Below are 19,832 nucleotides of genomic sequence, written 5' to 3' on the forward strand. Positions count from 1 at the left end.
TTAAAACTCGAAAATCGGTCCTACATGATTACATATCTAAAATTTGAATAATGAGCTAATTTTTTGAAAATAATTTCGCCTCTTTTCTTACTAAATACTCCTTCCGTCCCAATTTATTTGTCCAGTTTGACTTTTGCACGTAGTTTAAAATGCATTGACCACATAATTCCGTTGATTATTTTTCAAATTTTCTTTTTCTGAATAAAAATTTAAGATTTGAATATTTATTTACAAAAAAAAATTGAAAAATAATTAACAAAATTATGTGATCACTACACCTTAAACTACGTGTAAAAGTCAAATTGGACAAATAAATTGAGACGGAGGAAGTAGTAAATACCTTTTATTTTTCGCATCAAATACCTGACACGAATATTTGATTAAATTCAAATCGATTCAACTCCGACTTCCGTGTACTCTTACGAAGCTGAAAAAATGACAAAAATAGCCGATTTTTGAAAAATTTTAACAAAAATAGTCATTCTGAAAAAAGTGGTCAATTTTGGCTGATTGAATACTCCACTGTCAGTTGGGTATCTCAATTTGTATAACGTACTCCACTGGTAGTTGGGTATTTCATATATGGGATACTCCACTGCCAGTTGGGTATCTTATATAAACTGGATACTCCACTAACAGTTGGGTATCCCATCGGCCAAAGTTGGTCAACTTTTCAGAAATTAATTATTTTTATCAATTTTATATAAAAATAGGCTAAATTTGTCCTTCACCCTACTAAGCTAAACTAAGTCAACTCAGCCAGTTTGAAGGAACTAAACTAAACTTAAACTAAAATTTGTGTTACCAAACTCCCAAACCATGTTTTCCCATTCTATCTCATCTCTCTCCCTCCTCTCCATCTCTCCTATCCCACACAACTTCTCCAAACACCACTCACCATTTTCTCACTCACTCTCCATAAAATCTTCACTAAACAATGAAAAACCACCACCCAACAAGCCCAACAAGAGCTCATCATGGGTCAGCCCAGACTGGCTAACTTCACTAACAAAATCTTTAACTCTAGCTAAAAATGATGACTCTAACATCCCCATTGCCAGTGCTAAACTTGATGATGTTTCTGAGCTTCTTGGTGGTGCTCTTTTCTTGCCATTGTTTAAGTGGATGAATCTTTATGGGCCCATTTATAGGCTTGCTGCTGGGCCTAGAGACTTTGTGGTGGTTAGTGATCCAGCTATTGCTAAACATGTTTTGAGGAATTATGGAAGGTATGCTAAAGGCCTTGTTGCTGAGGTTTCTGAGTTCTTGTTTGGCTCTGGGTTTGCCATTGCTGAAGGCCCTCTTTGGACGGTAATTTTATTTACTTATGTTGTTACTTCTGTAATTTGTGTTGTCTTTTTTGTTTATTTGTAATTGTTAGAATATAGTATATGATCCTAATGCGGTCATTGTCTAATACCTTAATGTTTTAGAGCGACGGGTTACTTAACATAATTTATATTGAGGTGGAACAGGAAATTGTTGTGAGATTATTAGAAATATCGAGTGGGTAGAATTTGGTTATATAATGAGTACTTTTAGACAAGGGCGGATTCATATCGAGGCGGATCTAGATTTTTTTTAAAAATTTTGGACCACTGACTCGTAATCGTAACATTGTGCCCAGGGAAGTAGGGTTCTAGATCCGCCACTGCTTTTAGATGTAATATTGTAAAAGAGTATAAGATCATGTTCGAGCCTTCCTCTGACACCATGAGGTTTTGGTGGGACTGGTTACCTAACATGATTTTAGTGCGACCGGTTACTTAACATGGTATCAGAGCTCAGTTTAGGGAGGGACTCATGTTTGGATCTTCCTCTGACACCTTAAGATTTTAGTGCGACTGGTTACTTAACGAATATAACTCATGATATGATTAAATTGTAAACAATTTGCTGTCCTTGGTGCCAATAAAACTCACAGAAGGTAGAAAAGATTATATGATATATATTATCATAAGTATATTTACATTGAGCATGTTGTGTTACACTTTAATTTTAGTGCTTGAAAAATGTAAGGCTTTATACTTTGAAAAAATGTAGAGTAATTAATTAATTGGTCTTATGTTTTACATTGACAAATCTCACCAGTTGAAGGATCTTGAGCTAGTTGTTTTAAATGTAGGTTATTATGTTTGCAATGATGAGTTATTTCATGTGGTTCGACAAATTCGGCCTACATACAATCACAAGGCAAAGAAAATATAGTACTATAAAGAACATGTCACAAAGTAAAATGCACACACCAGTGTTTACAATCCTTACCTGATGCAGAGGCTAAAATTATAGTTTAATTGACTACATCTTCCCTGACAGAAAAAACTAGCTTAGAGCAACTCCAAGAGATTCCCTATTTGTTATCCTAAGGTGTAATTTAAGGAATGAGCCTTAAAAATGGGCTCCAACAGAATCCTAGTGGGTTCTTATTTCACTAAGATCCTTTTTACATTACTTATAAATAACTAACCTACCCCTTCTTCTTAGCAAGTGCTAACTTTCATTTAATAATATAATATTAGAGCACTTTCTTTCTCTCTTTATTATGTATTGTATGAAAAATACTTTTAATAATATAATTTTAAATAAGGAACCAATATAAGGAGCGTTGTTGGAACTCAAAGTTCGATTAATGTTCTAAATTACTAAGATCCAATATCTTATATTAAACATAAGGAATGAACTAGCACTCAATTGGAGTTGCTCTTAAAAACTAAAAAATAGGGTATATATGATTATCTATTATATGCTATCAGGATGTAGGAATAATATAATTTAAAGGATATGAAAATAGTAAATTTGAACACAGAAATATCTACAATCTTTAACAATGAACAACTCTAGTGTATGATAGGCCAGGCGCAGGGCTGTGGTTCCATCCCTTCACAAAAAGTATTTGTCAGTGATGGTTGATCGAGTGTTCTGCAAATGTGCTGAGAGGCTGGTGGAAAAGCTTGAAACTTCGGCAGCAAATGGCTCTGCTGTAAACATGGAGGCACAATTTTCTCAGTTGACCCTCGATGTTATTGGTCTATCAGTGTTCAACTACAACTTTGATTCACTTAATGCTGATAGTCCTGTTATTGAAGCAGTTTACACTGCGTTAAAAGAAGCAGAGGCTCGATCAACTGACATATTACCATATTGGAAGGTTGGTTGGTTTTGCACTATCCAAAATTTGATATGCATTTTTGTTCATTTGGCGTTGAAAATTTCTTTTCTCCATTGTCATTGCAGATTCAAGCATTATGTAAGATTATCCCAAGACAAATTAAAGCTGAGCAAGCAGTTACGGTGATCAGAACAACCGTTGAAGAACTCATCGAGAAGTGCAAGCAGATTGTGGAAACTGAAGGTGAAAGGATTAGCGAGGAGGAGTATGTGAATGAAGCTGATCCAAGCATCTTACGGTTCCTGCTTGCCAGCAGAGAAGAGGTAAACACTTCCGTCTTTTTTATTACCTCATAAAATTCTCTGGTCTATTCCTTACATTTAAATTCTCATATCTTATCTGAGATGATTCTTGTGTGTTAGGTTTCAAGCACACAGCTGCGAGATGACCTTTTGTCCATGTTAGTTGCGGGCCACGAGACCACCGGCTCTGTGTTGACATGGACATCATATCTTTTAAGTAAGGTACCATCACTATTTTTAGAATTTTAGAAAAAATTTCAAGTTGGAGACCAATCAAACAAAAAGGAGTTGACTTGATAAGTATTTCTCATAGAATGTGAATTTAGTTAGTATCATATATGAACAAGTATTTGGCTTACTTACATTTCAAGTTCGAATCAGTAAAGTAGTACTGTGTGGATACTTTCGGCTTAACATAAAAGGTTGAACTGTTGGCATATGTTTAATCAACCCCTTCTCTGATGTTATGCAAGGAAATCATCGCTGTTGTGACAGCTATCACAATTTGAAGGGCAAAAAATGACCTTTCTTTATATTCATTCGTGATAGCTTGCAACAGTAGTTATAATTATTAGACCAAAGTAATTGTGATAAGGGTGAATTTACCTGACTGACAAGTCTAGGGCTCAGAATGTCTTTACTTTTTTTCCTTTTTTTTTTGCTAACTAGAATGTCTTTACTTTAATCTTTATGTCAATGGTTTAAATCTGCAGACAGTTTTACTTTGGAGGTCAGTCAGTATTTAAGCCTTTGTTAGATAGTTATATAGAGCAAACTTTGGGAGCGATAAAGCCTTTGTCTCTGAACTTGGTTTATGTAAAATACATTCTCCAGTTCAGTTTCATGACTTGGAGTCAACTACATATACTCAAATCCTAATCAACATGCAAATCTGTTGTATTTATGTGTATATTCAAGAAGATACTGAAATTCAATGAGCTCATTCTTTTCCCTTTCTGCTTTATACCTTTATCCAGAACCCTTCCTCTTTAGTAAAAGCCCAAGAAGAAGTTGATAGAGTTTTACAAGGAAGGCCTCCTACATATGATGACATCAAGAATCTTAAGTACCTGACACGTTGCATAAATGAGTCAATGCGTCTTTATCCACATCCTCCTGTAGGTTCCATCCCTTTCCTTTTATATCAATGAACTGGTCTGTAACTCTTTAAATTCATTCATTGTCGTGGACTTGTCAATTTCAAAGGTTCTCATTCGAAGAGCTCAAGTTGCTGATGAACTTCCTGGCAACTACAAAGTTAATCCTGGTCAAGACATAATGATTTCGGTGTATAATATCCATCATTCATCGAAGGTAATTGTCCGCATTCCTGTTTATTACGATTGCATTGTATAATTGTATCCTATTATTATTTTGTTTTGTACCTTCTGCACAAATTTGCAAATTTAGGTATCAAACGCTGATCATAGGGAAATTAGATTACCTCTTAAGCAAGTACTATCATATAGCCGTTTCATATTATTTTTAATTATTTATCTTTATGTGAATCCCAGGTCTGGGACCAAGCAGAAGAGTTCATTCCAGAAAGATTTGACATAGATGGCCCGGTCCCAAATGAATCAAATACTGATTATAGGTATCTAGTTTTCTTTTCATCTTATTTCGAACAGACATTCTTTAGATGTACATGTACTGTTGGAGCAAAGGCCCATATACATATGGCTTACAAATATATCTGTCGTTCTATATAGTTGAGGCTCAAATTACAATATATATTTGCAGATTCATCCCATTCAGTGGAGGTCCTCGCAAATGTGTAGGTGATCAGTTTGCTTTACTGGAAGCAATTGTATCACTAGCTATATTCCTGCAGCACTTGAGCTTTGAGTTAATTCCAGATCAGGTTATCAACATGACAACAGGAGCCACTATTCACACGACGAATGTAATATTCTCAATCATAGATAATTTCAATTTTATCTGCACACTCATGCGCAACAATCAGGTCTTAACAGCCTGACAAACTGAATTAAGAAAAGATACAAACAGTTTTACCTATTATATTTGCACAAAGTACTAACTTACAACCAAACCTTTGTGCAGATCAAATATGTAGTATTCTTGAGAATGAAATTTTATTGAGCGGAGTGTATCTTAGATTCCCAACATACTTTGAAATACATAAAATAGAGGACCACAGGTTGTACTGTCAGTGTCAATCTTGTAGCTTTTAAGCTAGCAAGTAACTTGTACCGATTTAGTTTTATAATAGAAATGTTATCCGCAGCTTGTATACAAATGCTCTGTTTGGTTGATAATGCCTATTACACAATTTTCATGGATGATAATGCCCATTACACAATTTTCTGTATACTTATTTATAGATGGTGATAGCAGCTTAAGGTGGTGAAATTGCCGCTATGTAGTGAACAAGAAAAAGGCTGAAATTATGTTTAGTGAAAGTATCTTGCTTGCCAATTCTGAAGATCTAGCCTTTAAGAAATTTTAGTACCCTTTTTGAGTAGGCAGTTTTACAAACTACGTAAGACCACATATTTATCCTTGACAATGAAAAGCCTGTATATAAATGGGTTACGGACTTATATAATCTCTGTTTACAATCTGTGATTGCAGGGATTGTACATGAAACTGTCCAAGCGGCAAATCAAATCAGCAGCTGTTTCCTCAGTTTCTAGGTAACTTTGCAGTTCGGTACATAAAAGTGGCAATAGTTTGTATAGAATGTGGAATAGTGATGAAGATACATTGAGGCTCCGATTCTTCTGATTTATATATCGAGAAACAACATTCATTTTGCAGCTGAGAACAAAGGCAAGTCTTGCAATTCAAGAGATAGAAACATAACTGGCCTTATAAGTAATATATAAATATTCATCATTCGTGTCAATTACCTGTTCACAGTCTAGACATTTTTTATATTATTTAAATAAACACTGACACGGGATTACTTGAATGTGTTGTGTAACCATTACCATATCCAGACGATGCATTTTGTATTTTTGGCCAAGTGTCCAGACGATGCACCGGAGAACTAGCAACAAGAAGTATTACTATGTAGGCTAACCTTAAGAAGTATACTGTATACAATAGTCATATTATCATATCACCTGTAGAAATTCTGTTATTACTAGCTTTCTGGTTTCTACTATGCTTATGCTGGTAAAACGCATCATCAAGTCTACCTATCAACTAGGTAACAATATACTCGGACATATGTAGAAGGGTTTAGTATACGCCACTGCACACACACACCTTTCCATAGTACCGGAGAAGAACACGGGCACACACCTTTCTATTGTACCGGAAAAGAACATCTGTGATTCAATATTTGAATCCTTCTCCCAGACGTAGATCTCGTCTGTCTTTTGGTTTTCACAATAATGGATAAAATGATAAAGGTAAAGTATATACCAGAGCATCTGATCACCAAAGCACTTGGTATCAAATAATATGCTTTGAAATCTTCCAGTACATGTCCCAACTTTATATAGTGCCTCTTCTTTGTGTGATATGGTCAGCTTTCCATGTATAGTACAAAAATGGTAGGTGCTTGCTTAAGAAAGTTAATTTTGTATCTTTATCATTATTAATTAGAGCAATATTGTATGTTCCCAAGCATATATACTAGTTACTATTCGGATCGGTTTTGTCCGGTTTTATTCAGATCGGTTTTGTCCAGTTTTTTCCGATTTCAGTTCGGATTCGGTTTTAATTCGATTTTTTCCTCAGCCTTATAACTAATAGAGGTTTCCCGATTTCGGTTCAGATTCGGTTTTGAAGGCCATAATGCCAAAAACTTGCTTTGCATGGCCATAGGAGCTATATGAGTAGCCCAGGCAAGAAATTAAAATATTACTAGGAAGAAAATGAGCTAATCACAACTAGGGAAACTTTATTTAAATAAGGTGGATTAAGAACCTTTAATTTGTTGCTAGTGATTCAGTTGTTGCCCTATGACAAAACTAATAGAGGTTTATTTTACTGATTTTATTGGCAACCTGCGCCCACACAATCTGGAGTGGAATTTTACCATGTATGACAACACTTCAATCTTTCTAGCAAGCCTTCAACTACTTGAAAACCAAGTTAGGTATTATATACATTAGATAGAGTTCAATTCAAATGTTAGAACCCTAGTTTTGATTGACTTGGCCCTAAGGAGCAACCTAGTGGTAAATGTTTTTTTTACCAAGTGTTGAAAAGGTCTCGTATTTCATACCTCCCAGACATTGTTACCGGGTATGTTTGATTTGGTTTAGACATTCTACATGGCTTTGACAAGCTATCACTAAATCGCTATAAGTGCACATTTTATTTCTACTTCCAAGAAGTAATAATTTGTGCATGAAAATATATTAAATTTGTACAGAATGACGACATGACAATTGATGTGTGATATTTTAATTGGGGTTGTTGATTTGAATACATGAGACTCATTCCAATTTCATTTTGTACATAATTTTGTATCAAATTCTGCACACCAAGCATTTTTCTTTCAAAAATATCGCGGGATGAGAAAAATGTTAAATCCAGAGCAACTTTTTAATTTCCAGAGCAAAAGACATGTGTAAAGACTAAAATGCCCTCCCCGGATATATATATCAATATTCCTAATAAAAATTAATGCGAGGATAATTCAATCTTTTCGGAGTACTTTTGCTCTAAAAATTAAAATCGTGCTCTGAATTTAACATTTCCTTGGGATATTCAGACTAAAGACACGATGGATGCTATGGACAGCTAAAGAAAGCTAGTATAATTATGAGAGAGTTTAATAGTAGCACATGTAAGTGAAAGAAATGATAGATGTTGTCTATGTCTGCATCTGATGTGGATCAATAGTGAAGGTGCTAATGGCATATGCCTTGGAAGATGCCTCCTTTTCTCCCCATCTCATTCCTCATACTTTCTTTCTTTCACAAAAAGTGATCACGCGTCGTAATCGGGGTGGATCCAGAAATATATTTTTAGGGGATACTGAGCAAATTCTGCAAAGACATTATTATGGTTTTGAATTTTGTGAGGGCGCTTTCATATAATTTCAAAAATCTTAATGATGAAAAAACGTAAAATCAGATTTTAGGATGGTGAAAAAATGTAAAATCAGATATAGAGTTGACACGTGTCCCCCGATATCCCTTACTAGATCCGTCCCTGCGCATCCTCCTCCTCCTATATAACCACTAACACGACCTACTTCTTGACCTCCTCATAAAAATTCCACCATTTGTCATCCACGATGTGACGAGGCGTGTTCGCTTGTCGCGCACTCCTGCCACCGGCGGAGGGAGTCGACAGGCAGTAGTGGCGACGGTGGTGGTGGTGGTGGTGGTTGTGGTGTTGGTTGTAGTGTCTGTCAATCATGCATTTCCCTGATCAGGAAGGCTTGATACGGTGATAGGGCAACTTCGATCCTTTGGCATTTTCGATTCCTCCTTGTTCTTCGACAGAATGATGGAATCACTCCAGGGCGAGTCAGATTATCTTTGTAGTAGTACTGTATAAGTGTTGTTTGTATGATTCAAGTTCAGTTTCTGTCTTATTTGTTACAAACTCTGCAGACTCTGGATAGTCTGAATAATTATATATTCGAGTTGTGTTTGTGTTAGCTTCTCTGTTTACGTTTGTACTGGCAATCTGCATATGCATGTAATGTGAATTAGCTTGGCGAAATAGAGGGCTTCAAGGATAAAATGAAGGAGCCACATGAAAAAATGCAATTGTAACAATCATTGCTTTTGCTGTCGCTCGAACTCTTCATTTTATCTTCTCGTACCTGTGTCGGACACTCAGACACTCGTACATGCGCACTCGGACTTGGATACTTATTTTAGGTCAAAATCATGTATATTTTTCAAAATGTTGCCGAGTCCGATATTTGGGCACGTATTCATGTCGGACACTTCTAACCGAGTATCATAATTTGCTTGGCTTGCATCCGCCCAAGTTAAAAGAAAGAGTTTATCCTCTGTCGTCCCAGGTACTGGGTTCGATCTTCGCTTATCCCGAAATTTACGAGGACAGATACTCATTTGTAAGACTATAAGCCATATTTGTCAAAAAAAAGTTAAAAGAAAGAGAAAAATGAGGATTTAAAATGGTTCATTAGTTTTGAATAACAATATTATGCACTTTTTAGGGTGAAATGTTCAAATTGTACCACTGACCACATTTCTAGGCAGCTATAATATCTCCAGACCAGACCTTAATTTTTTCATTCCCACAAAAATCTATCAATTGGACTAATCTGATAAAAGCACTATTTTCAATTTCAATTTTACTAATTAAATTTCTAAATAAAAACAGCATTCAGAGCATTCTCTGTTCTTCTTTCCTCTTGTTCCATATTTTCTGATAGGCAGAAGAAAAAGCCCGAAAATGGGCCGTAATAAGCTTCTGATTCAGAAAATCGAAAATGTTACCAATAGACAAGTCACATTCTCGAAACGCAGAAATGGACTTATCAAGAAGGCTTATGAGCTCTCCATTCTCTGTGATATTGACATTGCTCTCCTCATGTTCTCTCCTTCCGGTCGTTTAAGTCATTTCTCCGGCAAAAGAAGGTTACATTCTTCGTTCATTCTCGCTTAATATATAGTATCTTCGTCAATGTTCATGCACATTACGTGCACAAAGCACACACGTCGTGTAAAGGAGACTAACTCAGGCTGAAACCCGAAAAAATTGTGTCAGTGCATTACTGATATAGAAAGGTTGAGAGAAAACTCTGATTATAGTATGATATCATGATTCATGTTTAATTGTTGTAATTTGTTTGTCTGTTATAGGATCGAAGACGTACTTCACAGATACGTTAGTCTCCCGGATCACGATAGAGGAGGGTATGCTTTACTGTCAATTCTAGTTCAGACTTCAGATAATCTGTTTCAGTTTCTAATATATCTTCTCTTATGTCAACTGCAGCATTCTGCAACACAGAGAGGTATGTACACAACTCCTCGTGCTACTTTTGAGCGATATCTAATCAAACAAAGTAATCGAAAATGTTTACTAAATTTATACGGTCTCTGTGCAGTACTTGATTAACACCCTCAACAGACTAAAGACCGAAAATGACATAGCCACCCAAATCTCCAGGTTGGTCTCTTCGTTGATCCCACGTTATAAAACTGATTGCTTGTAGTACATTGATCGGTTACCAGTGAAGTTTGTAATTTTTTTTCTTTTTTGTTTTTGGAACCAGTCCTGTTGCCGTTAATGCAAATGCAGAGGTAAGCAACAGTTCTTAACGATTTAGAATGAAAACCTAGAAATCGAAACTTTGAGGTTATCTCTATTTGTTAAACTTTGAAACTGCATTTACTTATGACCAGGAACTTCAGCAGCAAATTAACAGTTTACAGCAACAGCTCATGATGGTTGAGGAACAACTGAGGTTAGACCAATTTCATTCTACAATAACAAAAAATAATCTGCAACTCCACAAGTATGTATATGTAGGGCTGTAATTCGAGTCGCGAGCTGTGCGGCTCGGACTCGGCTCATTTAGTTAAACGAGCCGAGTTCGGGCAGAGGTTCCGGCTCGTTTAACTACTCGAGCCGGCTCGACTCGTGAAATTAAACAAGCCGAGTTCGGGTAGAGGTTTAGACTCGATTAAGTGTAAAATTAAACGAGCCGGCTTGTCTGACTTGTTAAAACCGGCTCGTAAACGAGCCTGCTCGACTCGTGAAATTAAACGAGACGAGTTCAGGCAGAGGTTTAGGCTCGTTTAGTTAAACGAGTCGGCTCGGCTCAACTCGACTAATCTCGGCTCAAATTACGTCCTGATTAATACTCGGCTCCCTCGGCCCGAATTGCACCCCTGTGTACATGGAACTCAAGCATGGGATTACTGATGTCATATATCTGTCAATTAAACTACACTTGCTAATCAACCTCTTTGTCTTGTCACTGTTCTTGAAGGATATTCGAGCCAGATCCCCTTCGATTTACATCTATGGATGAACTCGAAACATGTGAAAAAAATATTTCAAAGGCATTGAAGCGTGTCTCTGAACGTAAGGTAGAACATATGTACACTGATGTCTAAGCTCATTTGTATCAGTATCCACAATTACTGTACTAATTCGTTTAATAACTCGTTTTTCGATTTTTTTTTTGCAGAAATACCTTCTGAGTAACCATCTGTCAACTTATGATCCATCAACTCTGCAGGTACTAATGCTAACATCATTCTCTTCGATTAAGCTTACAATGTACTACATGTTATGCTAGCTCTGCATATCTTCATGCACATGACTAACAATCAGTTAATTACAATTTGTGGCCTGCAGCAAATAAACTCCGCGGTGAAACTAATGTTCGAGGCACAAAACGGAACAAGCTCATTCGAAAACAACACAATAAACTGTTGGCAAGAGATGAATTGTAATAATAACAGTGGAGTTAACAGACACAGTCATGAAAATATCTTAGTATCTCCAGACACAACATGCATGGCGCCTCTGAGGTATACATTCTTCTCCCCAGGCTCTTTATAGTCTATTTTTGGTATCTGAATAACGATAAGTATAGCTATTTTCATTCGTATTATAGCAATTCTCCGCCTGGAGTGTATGAATCAACCAGTACTAACAATGGGGAGACGCAAAGTGTAGGAGTGCATCAGATTAACAATCCAGGTGAAGAAGAATGTCTTCAACAATGGCAGCATCAGTCAAGTCATGATTTCCTCAATGCTCTATTGCCTCCACATGAATCTTTCTCTCTCGTTAAGGTAACCTTATGTTGGATAAATTAGCATAAAAGCCACATTCTTGTTGCCGAGAACTTGCACTGCATTTTCATTAGCCAAATTATCCATTACCAATTTGGTTGAGATACAACAGCCGCAACCGTAATAAAACATTGCGGCCGGTAAAAACTACCGTAATGAAGAATTGTAGCTAGTGTATCCCATTAATCTATGGCCGGGGATAAGTTCACTTTTCATTAAGTAATATCTCGAAAAAAGTCACGAATAAATAGATACACATCATTTACTCTACAATCCCACTACATTCTTAAAATATTAGTTTTCTTCAATAACTAATTTATCACTAAACATTTAATAATTAAAATACAACTAAATGAATAATATTTGAAGCATAAAATCTAACACCTCTCGTATCTTACGCGTCATAAGCAAGGACGGATGCAGTAATTAAATTTGAGGGGGACTCTGACTATATTTTATGAAAATATCTCTATATTTCTCAATTATCGGGAACACTTTCATATAATTTCAAAAAAATTAATAATAGAAAAACGTAAAATTATGTTTTAGGGGAAAAACGTGTTCTCGATGACTCTTTGATTTTACATGTTGATGACAGGACGAACTGCTTCCTAATGCAATGATGACATCCATGATTCAGCAGCAGCCAGTTGATGAGGCTTCACCAAGTGTACAACTCCCATCTAGCGAGGAAAGTGCAAGCTATGAGCACCAGCTAAAGCTACCCCAGATTAATTAGATGAATTAAATATTACATTCTATTCAGTAAATGACTAAACATTACATATGCACATTGAAGGTTGGAAAATGTTCATTTGTAAGGCCTTACAATGTTCGGTATCTGAGTAAAATATTTTGTTGTTAGCGATCACCGGTGGTACGGTATATAGGCGAGCAAAACTTGTGCCTAGGGTTCCGATATTTAAGAGCCTAAAAAATTTCTAACTTTTTTAAATAAATATATATGAATTTTCCATAATATATACTCCCTTCGTCCCACTGAATTGTTTACGTTAATTTTTGGCACGCTTTTCAATGCTCGTTCAAAGTATACATCCATAATTTTTTTTAAAAAAAAATCTGAAAAAAGGTTTAATGTTTAAATTTTTATTCAAAAAAAAATAAGAAAAAAATATTATGAAACTATATTTTATTGAAGTTTCGAAATACGTGTAAACAGTAAACTATCCAGCGGAACGGAGGGAGTAGGGGAGTACACGGTTTGGCCAACCCCACCAATCCAAACCGAACTGACCCTATTTCGGCCAAACCAAACCGATTTTTTTCAACCCGCTATATAGTTCGGTTGAAAAAATGTCAACCCGATTTAATTGGGTTGGATATGGTTTTCGATAATTTTAAACCAATCCAACCCAACCCGATTAAAATATATATGTACATGCTAATAAGTTAATCCAAAATTATGTTTAGGCCATTTACATACATCCATATATCTCTAACTCTAAATGTAACTTATAACCTCTATGTTCATATTTCATTTCGTAACAACAATAGATGTTTGATTAGTGTTATATTTTTTGCATTAATGATTCATTCCAATATTTAAAGTGTAAGCAATATTATTAGTACTTTTGATGTCGAAAATTAGATGCTTAAGGCTATTCAATATGGAGGATTGTAATATTGTTTTGAACTATTTTCAAGTGTTTTAAATTTTGAAACCTTATGTTTTATTATAATTTTTTATATTAATTTTGTATATTTAATAAACCGATCAAACCGATCCAAACCGAACTAAACCGAAGTATACAAATTGGTTTGGGTTACAAATTTAAACGGTTTGGGTTGGGTTGAAATTTTGAAAATCCGAACTAACTGGGTTGAGTTGCTAAATTCTCTCAACCCACCCAACCCGATCCGTGTACACCCCTAGGAGGGTGTATATATTAGTGCCCCATAAACTGATTTCGAATATGCCCCGACACACAATCGCATATGTTTAAGAAATCTAAGAAATAATTTAGTCGCATATGTTTAAGAAATCTAAGAAATACTTGAATGTAAGCAAATAATCATTCATCATAAAGTATGATTTGATTATATTTTTCAGTTACTTCTGCAATATAATGTAATAAATGATATATAATAAAATCAAATAATGAAAATTTTGCAGTAAAATGCTATAGCCCAACACACATGGGGCCGGACCCCAAGTTTATAACATATATATGTAACAAGGGTAAGGGCAATAGAGTCTCCACAGATAAATAATAAGGGCAAGGAAGTACTTTTGCAGGTGTCAAGATAAAAGGAGAAGGTAATTAGGGTTTGGGGCATCGAGATAATTATTGTGGGTGTAATTGGGTCTGAAGAGTCCAACCTCTCGAATGCTGGTCAGCTTCAATTGTAGTTGTATCTTAACTTGTAATTGTAATTGATTCATATTAAATCATTAGTCTGTAATATATTATGGGAATTTCTGCTATTTTATTTAAATATGAATCGAATTCAGCAAGTCTTTAGCATAAGTGGTATTAGAGCAATGACGATTCCGACAAATAAAGAGAGGTTAGAAAAGTTGGAGGAGCATATGGAGACAACACATGCCACCATTTGTGACATGGTTACCGTCGAGGTGACGGCAGCAGTGAAAGGAGCCATGGCGGCGATGTAGCAGTCTTTGGTGAACCGATTCGTTACTAGTTTCGAAGAGATTGCAAAACAACAGGGTGAGAAGCTCTCAGCGACTGTTGTTCGATTGTAGGGTCGCATATCGCGATCTAGGGATACTCAGGAATCTCTCATCACATCTATGAAGGAAGATCAGCTTCGTTTCCAATCAGATATTAGATCTACACTCACCATCCTTCAATCTGAGAAATCGAAGCAAAAGGGAGTTGTGGAGCAACGAGATGAGGTGTTAGTAATTGGAGAAGAGAGTAGTACGGCGGAGCGGCAGTTAGGGTTGGATGTGGTAGGTCAGGTCCGAAGGTTGGGTCAGGTGGATCCGGGTCGGGTCCGGGCAATGGATCCAAGTATGGAGGCGGGTCGTGTTCTGGAGGCGGGCCGAGTTTTGGTGGGAATGGAAAAAATGCATGGCGACATAAGAAATTGGATATGCCTCTGTTTGATGGAAGCAACCCCGATGGTTGGATCTTGTGGCAGAGAGATTTTTTGATTTTTATGGTTTAACAGAGGAGGAGAAGGTGGAAGCTACGATGGTGGCTTTGGAAGGGCAGACACTACTTTGGTTCCAATGAGAACCCTGGAGGCGACCGATAAAGAGATGGGACCAGATCAAATCGTTGTTAAGACGCCAATTTCGTTCTCAATCTGCTGGCACATTACAGGAGCAATGGTTAGCTCATCGATAGGGAGGTAATGTCACTGACTATCGCCTTAAATTTATAGAATTGTTGGCTCCGTAGGATAATGTTTCAGAAGAATTATCGTTGGGGCAGTTTCTGAATGGGTTGAGAGACGATATTCGGGCTGAAGTTCGGTTATCAGGGCCTGTTACAGTGGATCACGCCATGGAACTAGCCCATATGGTTGAAGACAAGACGGGGTGTGGAAAACAGAAGGGGGAAAATAAATTGGGGTTTAGTTCTCCGACTAAGGCTAGTAGCTGGGTGGGACAGACGGCGTTATCGCACGATCATATCCTAATAGTACAGGCTCCTCACCTAAATCGTACTTAAATTATGCTGCGTTTGGAGTATCAACATGAAGCAGTCCTGTAGTTGCACCCAAACCAATGGGAGAGTTGCGAAGGCTGAGTGAAAAAGAGCTGCAGGATAAAAGGACGAGGGGGTTGTGTTTTAAGTGTGACGACAAGTGGAGTGCAGGGCACAAGTGCCAAAGAAGGAACTGAGTGTGCTACTAACCCAGGAAGACGGGTCTGGTGAGGAAGAAATGGGGTCAATGGACTCTCATGTGGAGGACGAAACTGGGCAGGAGGATGATTTCCAGCCCGAAATCTCTCTCAACTATGTTGTAGGAATTACCAGCCCCAAGACTTTTAACTAAAATGGGAGGTCAACGGCGTGTTGGTGGTGGTCATGATAGACCCGGGCGCCACTCACAATTTTATAGCCCTTCACGCTGTGCAATAATTGGGTGTGAGTTGCAGTAACTCTTAAAGTTTTGGGTTCTCTTCAGGAACAAGCGAGACAGTGCAGAGTCAAGGCGAATGCAAATCCGTGATATTGATACTACATGGCATGATCATAGTGGAAGATTTTTTACCCATTGCTCTTGGAAACTCTGACCTCATTTTAGGGCTACAGTGGTGGGAAAAATTGGGCACAATGTCAACGAATTGGAAGTCACAGACTTTGCAATTTAAAATGGGCAACAAAATGGTGACCCTTAAAGGCGATGCTTCGTTGGGACGCACCGGGATTACTTTAAAAGCAATGATGCGAAATTTACGCAAGGAAGGAGGGGGTTATTTAGTGGAATTTAATCACCTGAAAGCGACCCAAAATCAGATTAAGGAAGAAACGGAGGCTGGTGTAGTGCCGCCATTTTTGTCACCAATAGTACATCAATTCGAAAGTGAGTTCGATGTTCCTAAGTGACTACCCCTCCACGCACTCAGGACCACCACATTGTCATAAAGGAAGGCACAAACCCAATAAATGTTAGGCCTTATCGGTATCCACAAACGCAGAAGGATGAGATCGAGAGATTAATTCATGATATGCTCACTGCTAAAATTATTCAACTGTCATACAGCCCTTTCTTGAGTACAGTTCTTCTTGTTAAGAAAAAAAGACCGCTCGTGGTATTTCTGTGTTGATTATCGAGCCTTAAACAAGGTAATAGTCCCGAACAAATTCCCTATACCCATGATCGACGAACTTTTGGATGAACTCCATGGGGCTTCAATATTTACTAAATTGGATCTTAAATCGGTTTACCACCAAGTGAGGGTCCGACTTGAAGATATTCCCAAAACGGCTTTCCGGACCCACGAGGGGCATTACGAGTTTTTGGTTATGCCGTTCGACTTAACAAATGCCTCCTCTATCTTCCAAGCCATCATGAACGAGGTATTCAAACCTTATCTTCGTCGTTTTGTTCTTGTCTTCTTCGACGACATCTTGGTTTACAGCCCAAGCAAGGAAGAACACGTGAAACACGTGGGGACTATTTTGGAAGTGTTAAGGCAGCAACAATTATATGCAAATCGTAAGAAGTGTGAGTTTAGGAAAAAAAGCTGGCTTACTTAGGGCACATAATCTCACAACGAGGGGTAGCAGTGGATCCTGCCAAGGTGCAAGCCCTAATGGAATAGCCCAGGCCCAGAGATATCAAGGCTCTTTATGGTTTCCTTAGGTTGTCGGGCTATTACAGCAAGTTTATCAAAAACTATGCTAATTTAGCCTGCCCCCTCACAGAACAAGTGAAAAAGATGCTTTTGCCTGGAATAATTGAGCTACACAAGCTTTTGAAAAAATAAAACGGGCTCTGATGTCCGCACCAGTCTTAACAATGCCTAATTTCAAAAATCCTTTTATTTTGGAAATCGATGCCTCGGGTTTTGGCTTGGGAGCCGTACTTCTGCAAAATGAACACCATGTGGCCTACTTTAGTAATATTTTGGGGCAAAGAGCGAGATTGAAGTCCATCTACGAAAAAAGCTCATGGCCATCGTATTGGCAGTCCAAAAATGGCGTCCTTACCTACTCGGGCACCCATTATCATTCGAACCAACCAACGCAGTTTGAAATATTTGTTAGAACAGAGGGAAGTGGGGATGGATTACTAGAGATGGGTCACTAAACTCATGTGGTATCATTTTCAAATTAAATATAAACCAGGGGTAACTAATAAGGCAGCGGATGTGTTATCGCGGGTGGAATGAGAGGACAAGGAATTGGGGGCAATGATTTTAGTAGGGGCATCGAATGGGCAGAGGTTCTCAAACAAATTAAGGGGAAAAATTTCTGCAGCAACTAAAAACTGATTAAGATTAATGAAGGCCTTGTCTAGAGGGGTATGATCAGGTTCATGACATTGTGAAATACAAAGGGAGACAGGTAGTGCCACACAACTCTAAACTGGTCACAATTCTGCTTCGAGAATATCATGATTCTCCTGTTGGTGGACACTCGGGAGAATACAAAACTTATCAGTGATTAATGAAGGAATGGTATTGGGCCGACATGAGAAAAGTGGTGTCCAAATATGTGAGGGAGTGTATGACTTGTCAACAGCAAAAGCATTCGTCTTTGATGCCAACGGGATTTTTGCGGCCTCTCCCCATACCAAATCGTATATGGGAGGATATTTCCTTAGATTTTGTAGAGGGGTTACCGAAAATGAAGGGGATTGACACGGTTCTGGTGGTAGTGGATCATTTATCGAAATATGCTCATTTTATCGGGTTAAACCATCCCTTCACAACACCTTCAGTTGCTCAGGTGTTCATCAAATAAATAGTCAAATTGCATGGCTGCCCCTGCACCATTATTTCAAATCGAGACCGAGTTTTCTTGAGTTTATTTTGGAAGGAACTGTTTCGGGTGCAAGGTACTCAACTGCACCGTAGCACAGCCTACCACCCCCAGTCGGATGGACAAACCGAAGTGGTGAACAAGACTTTAGAAGGATACCTCCGTTGTTTTATCGATGGCAAACCTCGAGAATGAGTGAAGTGGATACTGTGGGGCAGAGTATTGGTATAATACGTCTACCCACGCCTCAACTAAACATTCACCTTTTGAGATTGTATATGGCAGACAACCTCCATAGTTGATTCGCTTCACAGCAAGCAACACTGCGGTGGCTTCGTTGGAGGAGAAATTGGTTGGATGTGATGCTATTCTAGATGACTTGAAGGCACATCTGATCAAATCTCAACAGTTAATGCGGTTGTATGAGAATAAGCAACATAGAGATCTGGAACTGCAACCTGGGGAACAGGTTTTCCTACGTCTGTAACCTTATCGCCAAATTTCTTTAGCAGGGCGGATAAATGAAAAGCTTTCTCCCAAGTACTACGGACCTTTTTCAGTGCACAACAGAGTGGGGCAAGTGGCCAACCGTCTCAATCTTGCACCAACAACTAAGATTCATAATGTGTTTCACATATCACAGCTCAAAAAAGTCATAGGTTCAAGCATCAGCCAATATACCACCACAAATATTATCTGATTTGATTCTATTGCGGAACCTGAGTCCCTTTTGGAAGTACGTACACACGGAATATGGGACCTTGCCTCAACTGAGGTTTTGATGAAATGGATTGGGTCACCAGCATGGGAGGCTACATGGGAGAATTGTGAAGCAATGTAGCTGCATTTTCCAGATTTTCACCTTGAGGACAAGATGTTTCTTTGGGCCAGGGGTAATGCTATAGCCCAACACACAAATGGGCCGGTCCTAAAGCTTATAACATATGTTCGTAACAAGGGCAAGGGCAAAAAAGTCTCCACTGATAAATAATAAGGGCAAGGAAGTACTTTCGCAGGTGTCAAGATAAAAGAGGGGAAGGGAATTAGGGTTTGGGGCATCGAGATAATTATTGTGGGTGTAATTGGGGCTGGAGAGTCCAACCTCTCGAATGTTGGTTAGCTTCGATTGTAGTTGCATCTTATCTTGTAATTGCAATTTATTCATATTAAATTATTAGTCTGTAATATACTCTGGAAATTTCTGCTATTTTATTTAAATCTGTATCGAATTCAGCGAGTCTCTAGCATAAAATAAATTTGTTATGAAAGCATAGAT

The 19,832-nt window shown here is 37.8% G+C and overlaps 2 protein-coding genes across 4 annotated transcripts; both read left to right on the top strand.

The window, feature by feature from the left end:
- The first annotated feature begins 786 nt into the window (after positions 1-786).
- On the top strand, positions 787-6,391 carry LOC141709020 (carotene epsilon-monooxygenase, chloroplastic). Of its 2 annotated transcripts, none has more exons than XM_074512901.1 (9): positions 787-1,311; positions 2,852-3,148; positions 3,235-3,432; positions 3,532-3,633; positions 4,389-4,529; positions 4,618-4,725; positions 4,926-5,008; positions 5,155-5,317; positions 6,007-6,391. In XM_074512901.1, the coding sequence occupies exons 1-9, from the start codon at positions 820-822 to the stop codon at positions 6,070-6,072; spliced, it is 1,650 nt and encodes a 549-aa protein (XP_074369002.1). In that variant the 5' UTR covers positions 787-819; the 3' UTR covers positions 6,073-6,391. The 2 variants fall into 2 exon arrangements, with proteins under 2 accessions (XP_074369002.1, XP_074369003.1); XM_074512902.1 differs by having other exon boundaries at positions 1,172-1,311; positions 2,842-3,148.
- Positions 6,392-8,098: 1,707 nt separating this feature from the next.
- On the top strand, positions 8,099-13,112 carry LOC141709021 (agamous-like MADS-box protein AGL66). Of its 2 annotated transcripts, none has more exons than XM_074512903.1 (11): positions 8,099-9,956; positions 10,182-10,235; positions 10,318-10,336; positions 10,430-10,491; positions 10,598-10,625; positions 10,728-10,789; positions 11,318-11,417; positions 11,519-11,569; positions 11,689-11,864; positions 11,930-12,131; positions 12,730-13,112. In XM_074512903.1, the coding sequence occupies exons 1-11, from the start codon at positions 9,772-9,774 to the stop codon at positions 12,868-12,870; spliced, it is 1,080 nt and encodes a 359-aa protein (XP_074369004.1). In that variant the 5' UTR covers positions 8,099-9,771; the 3' UTR covers positions 12,871-13,112. The 2 variants fall into 2 exon arrangements, with proteins under 2 accessions (XP_074369004.1, XP_074369005.1); XM_074512904.1 differs by having other exon boundaries at positions 8,102-9,956; positions 11,951-12,131.
- Positions 13,113-19,832: the final 6,720 nt, after the last annotated feature.

This window comes from Apium graveolens, chromosome 2, assembly GCF_009905375.1.
Source record: "Apium graveolens cultivar Ventura chromosome 2, ASM990537v1, whole genome shotgun sequence".
Taxonomy (NCBI): Eukaryota; Viridiplantae; Streptophyta; class Magnoliopsida; order Apiales; family Apiaceae; genus Apium; species Apium graveolens.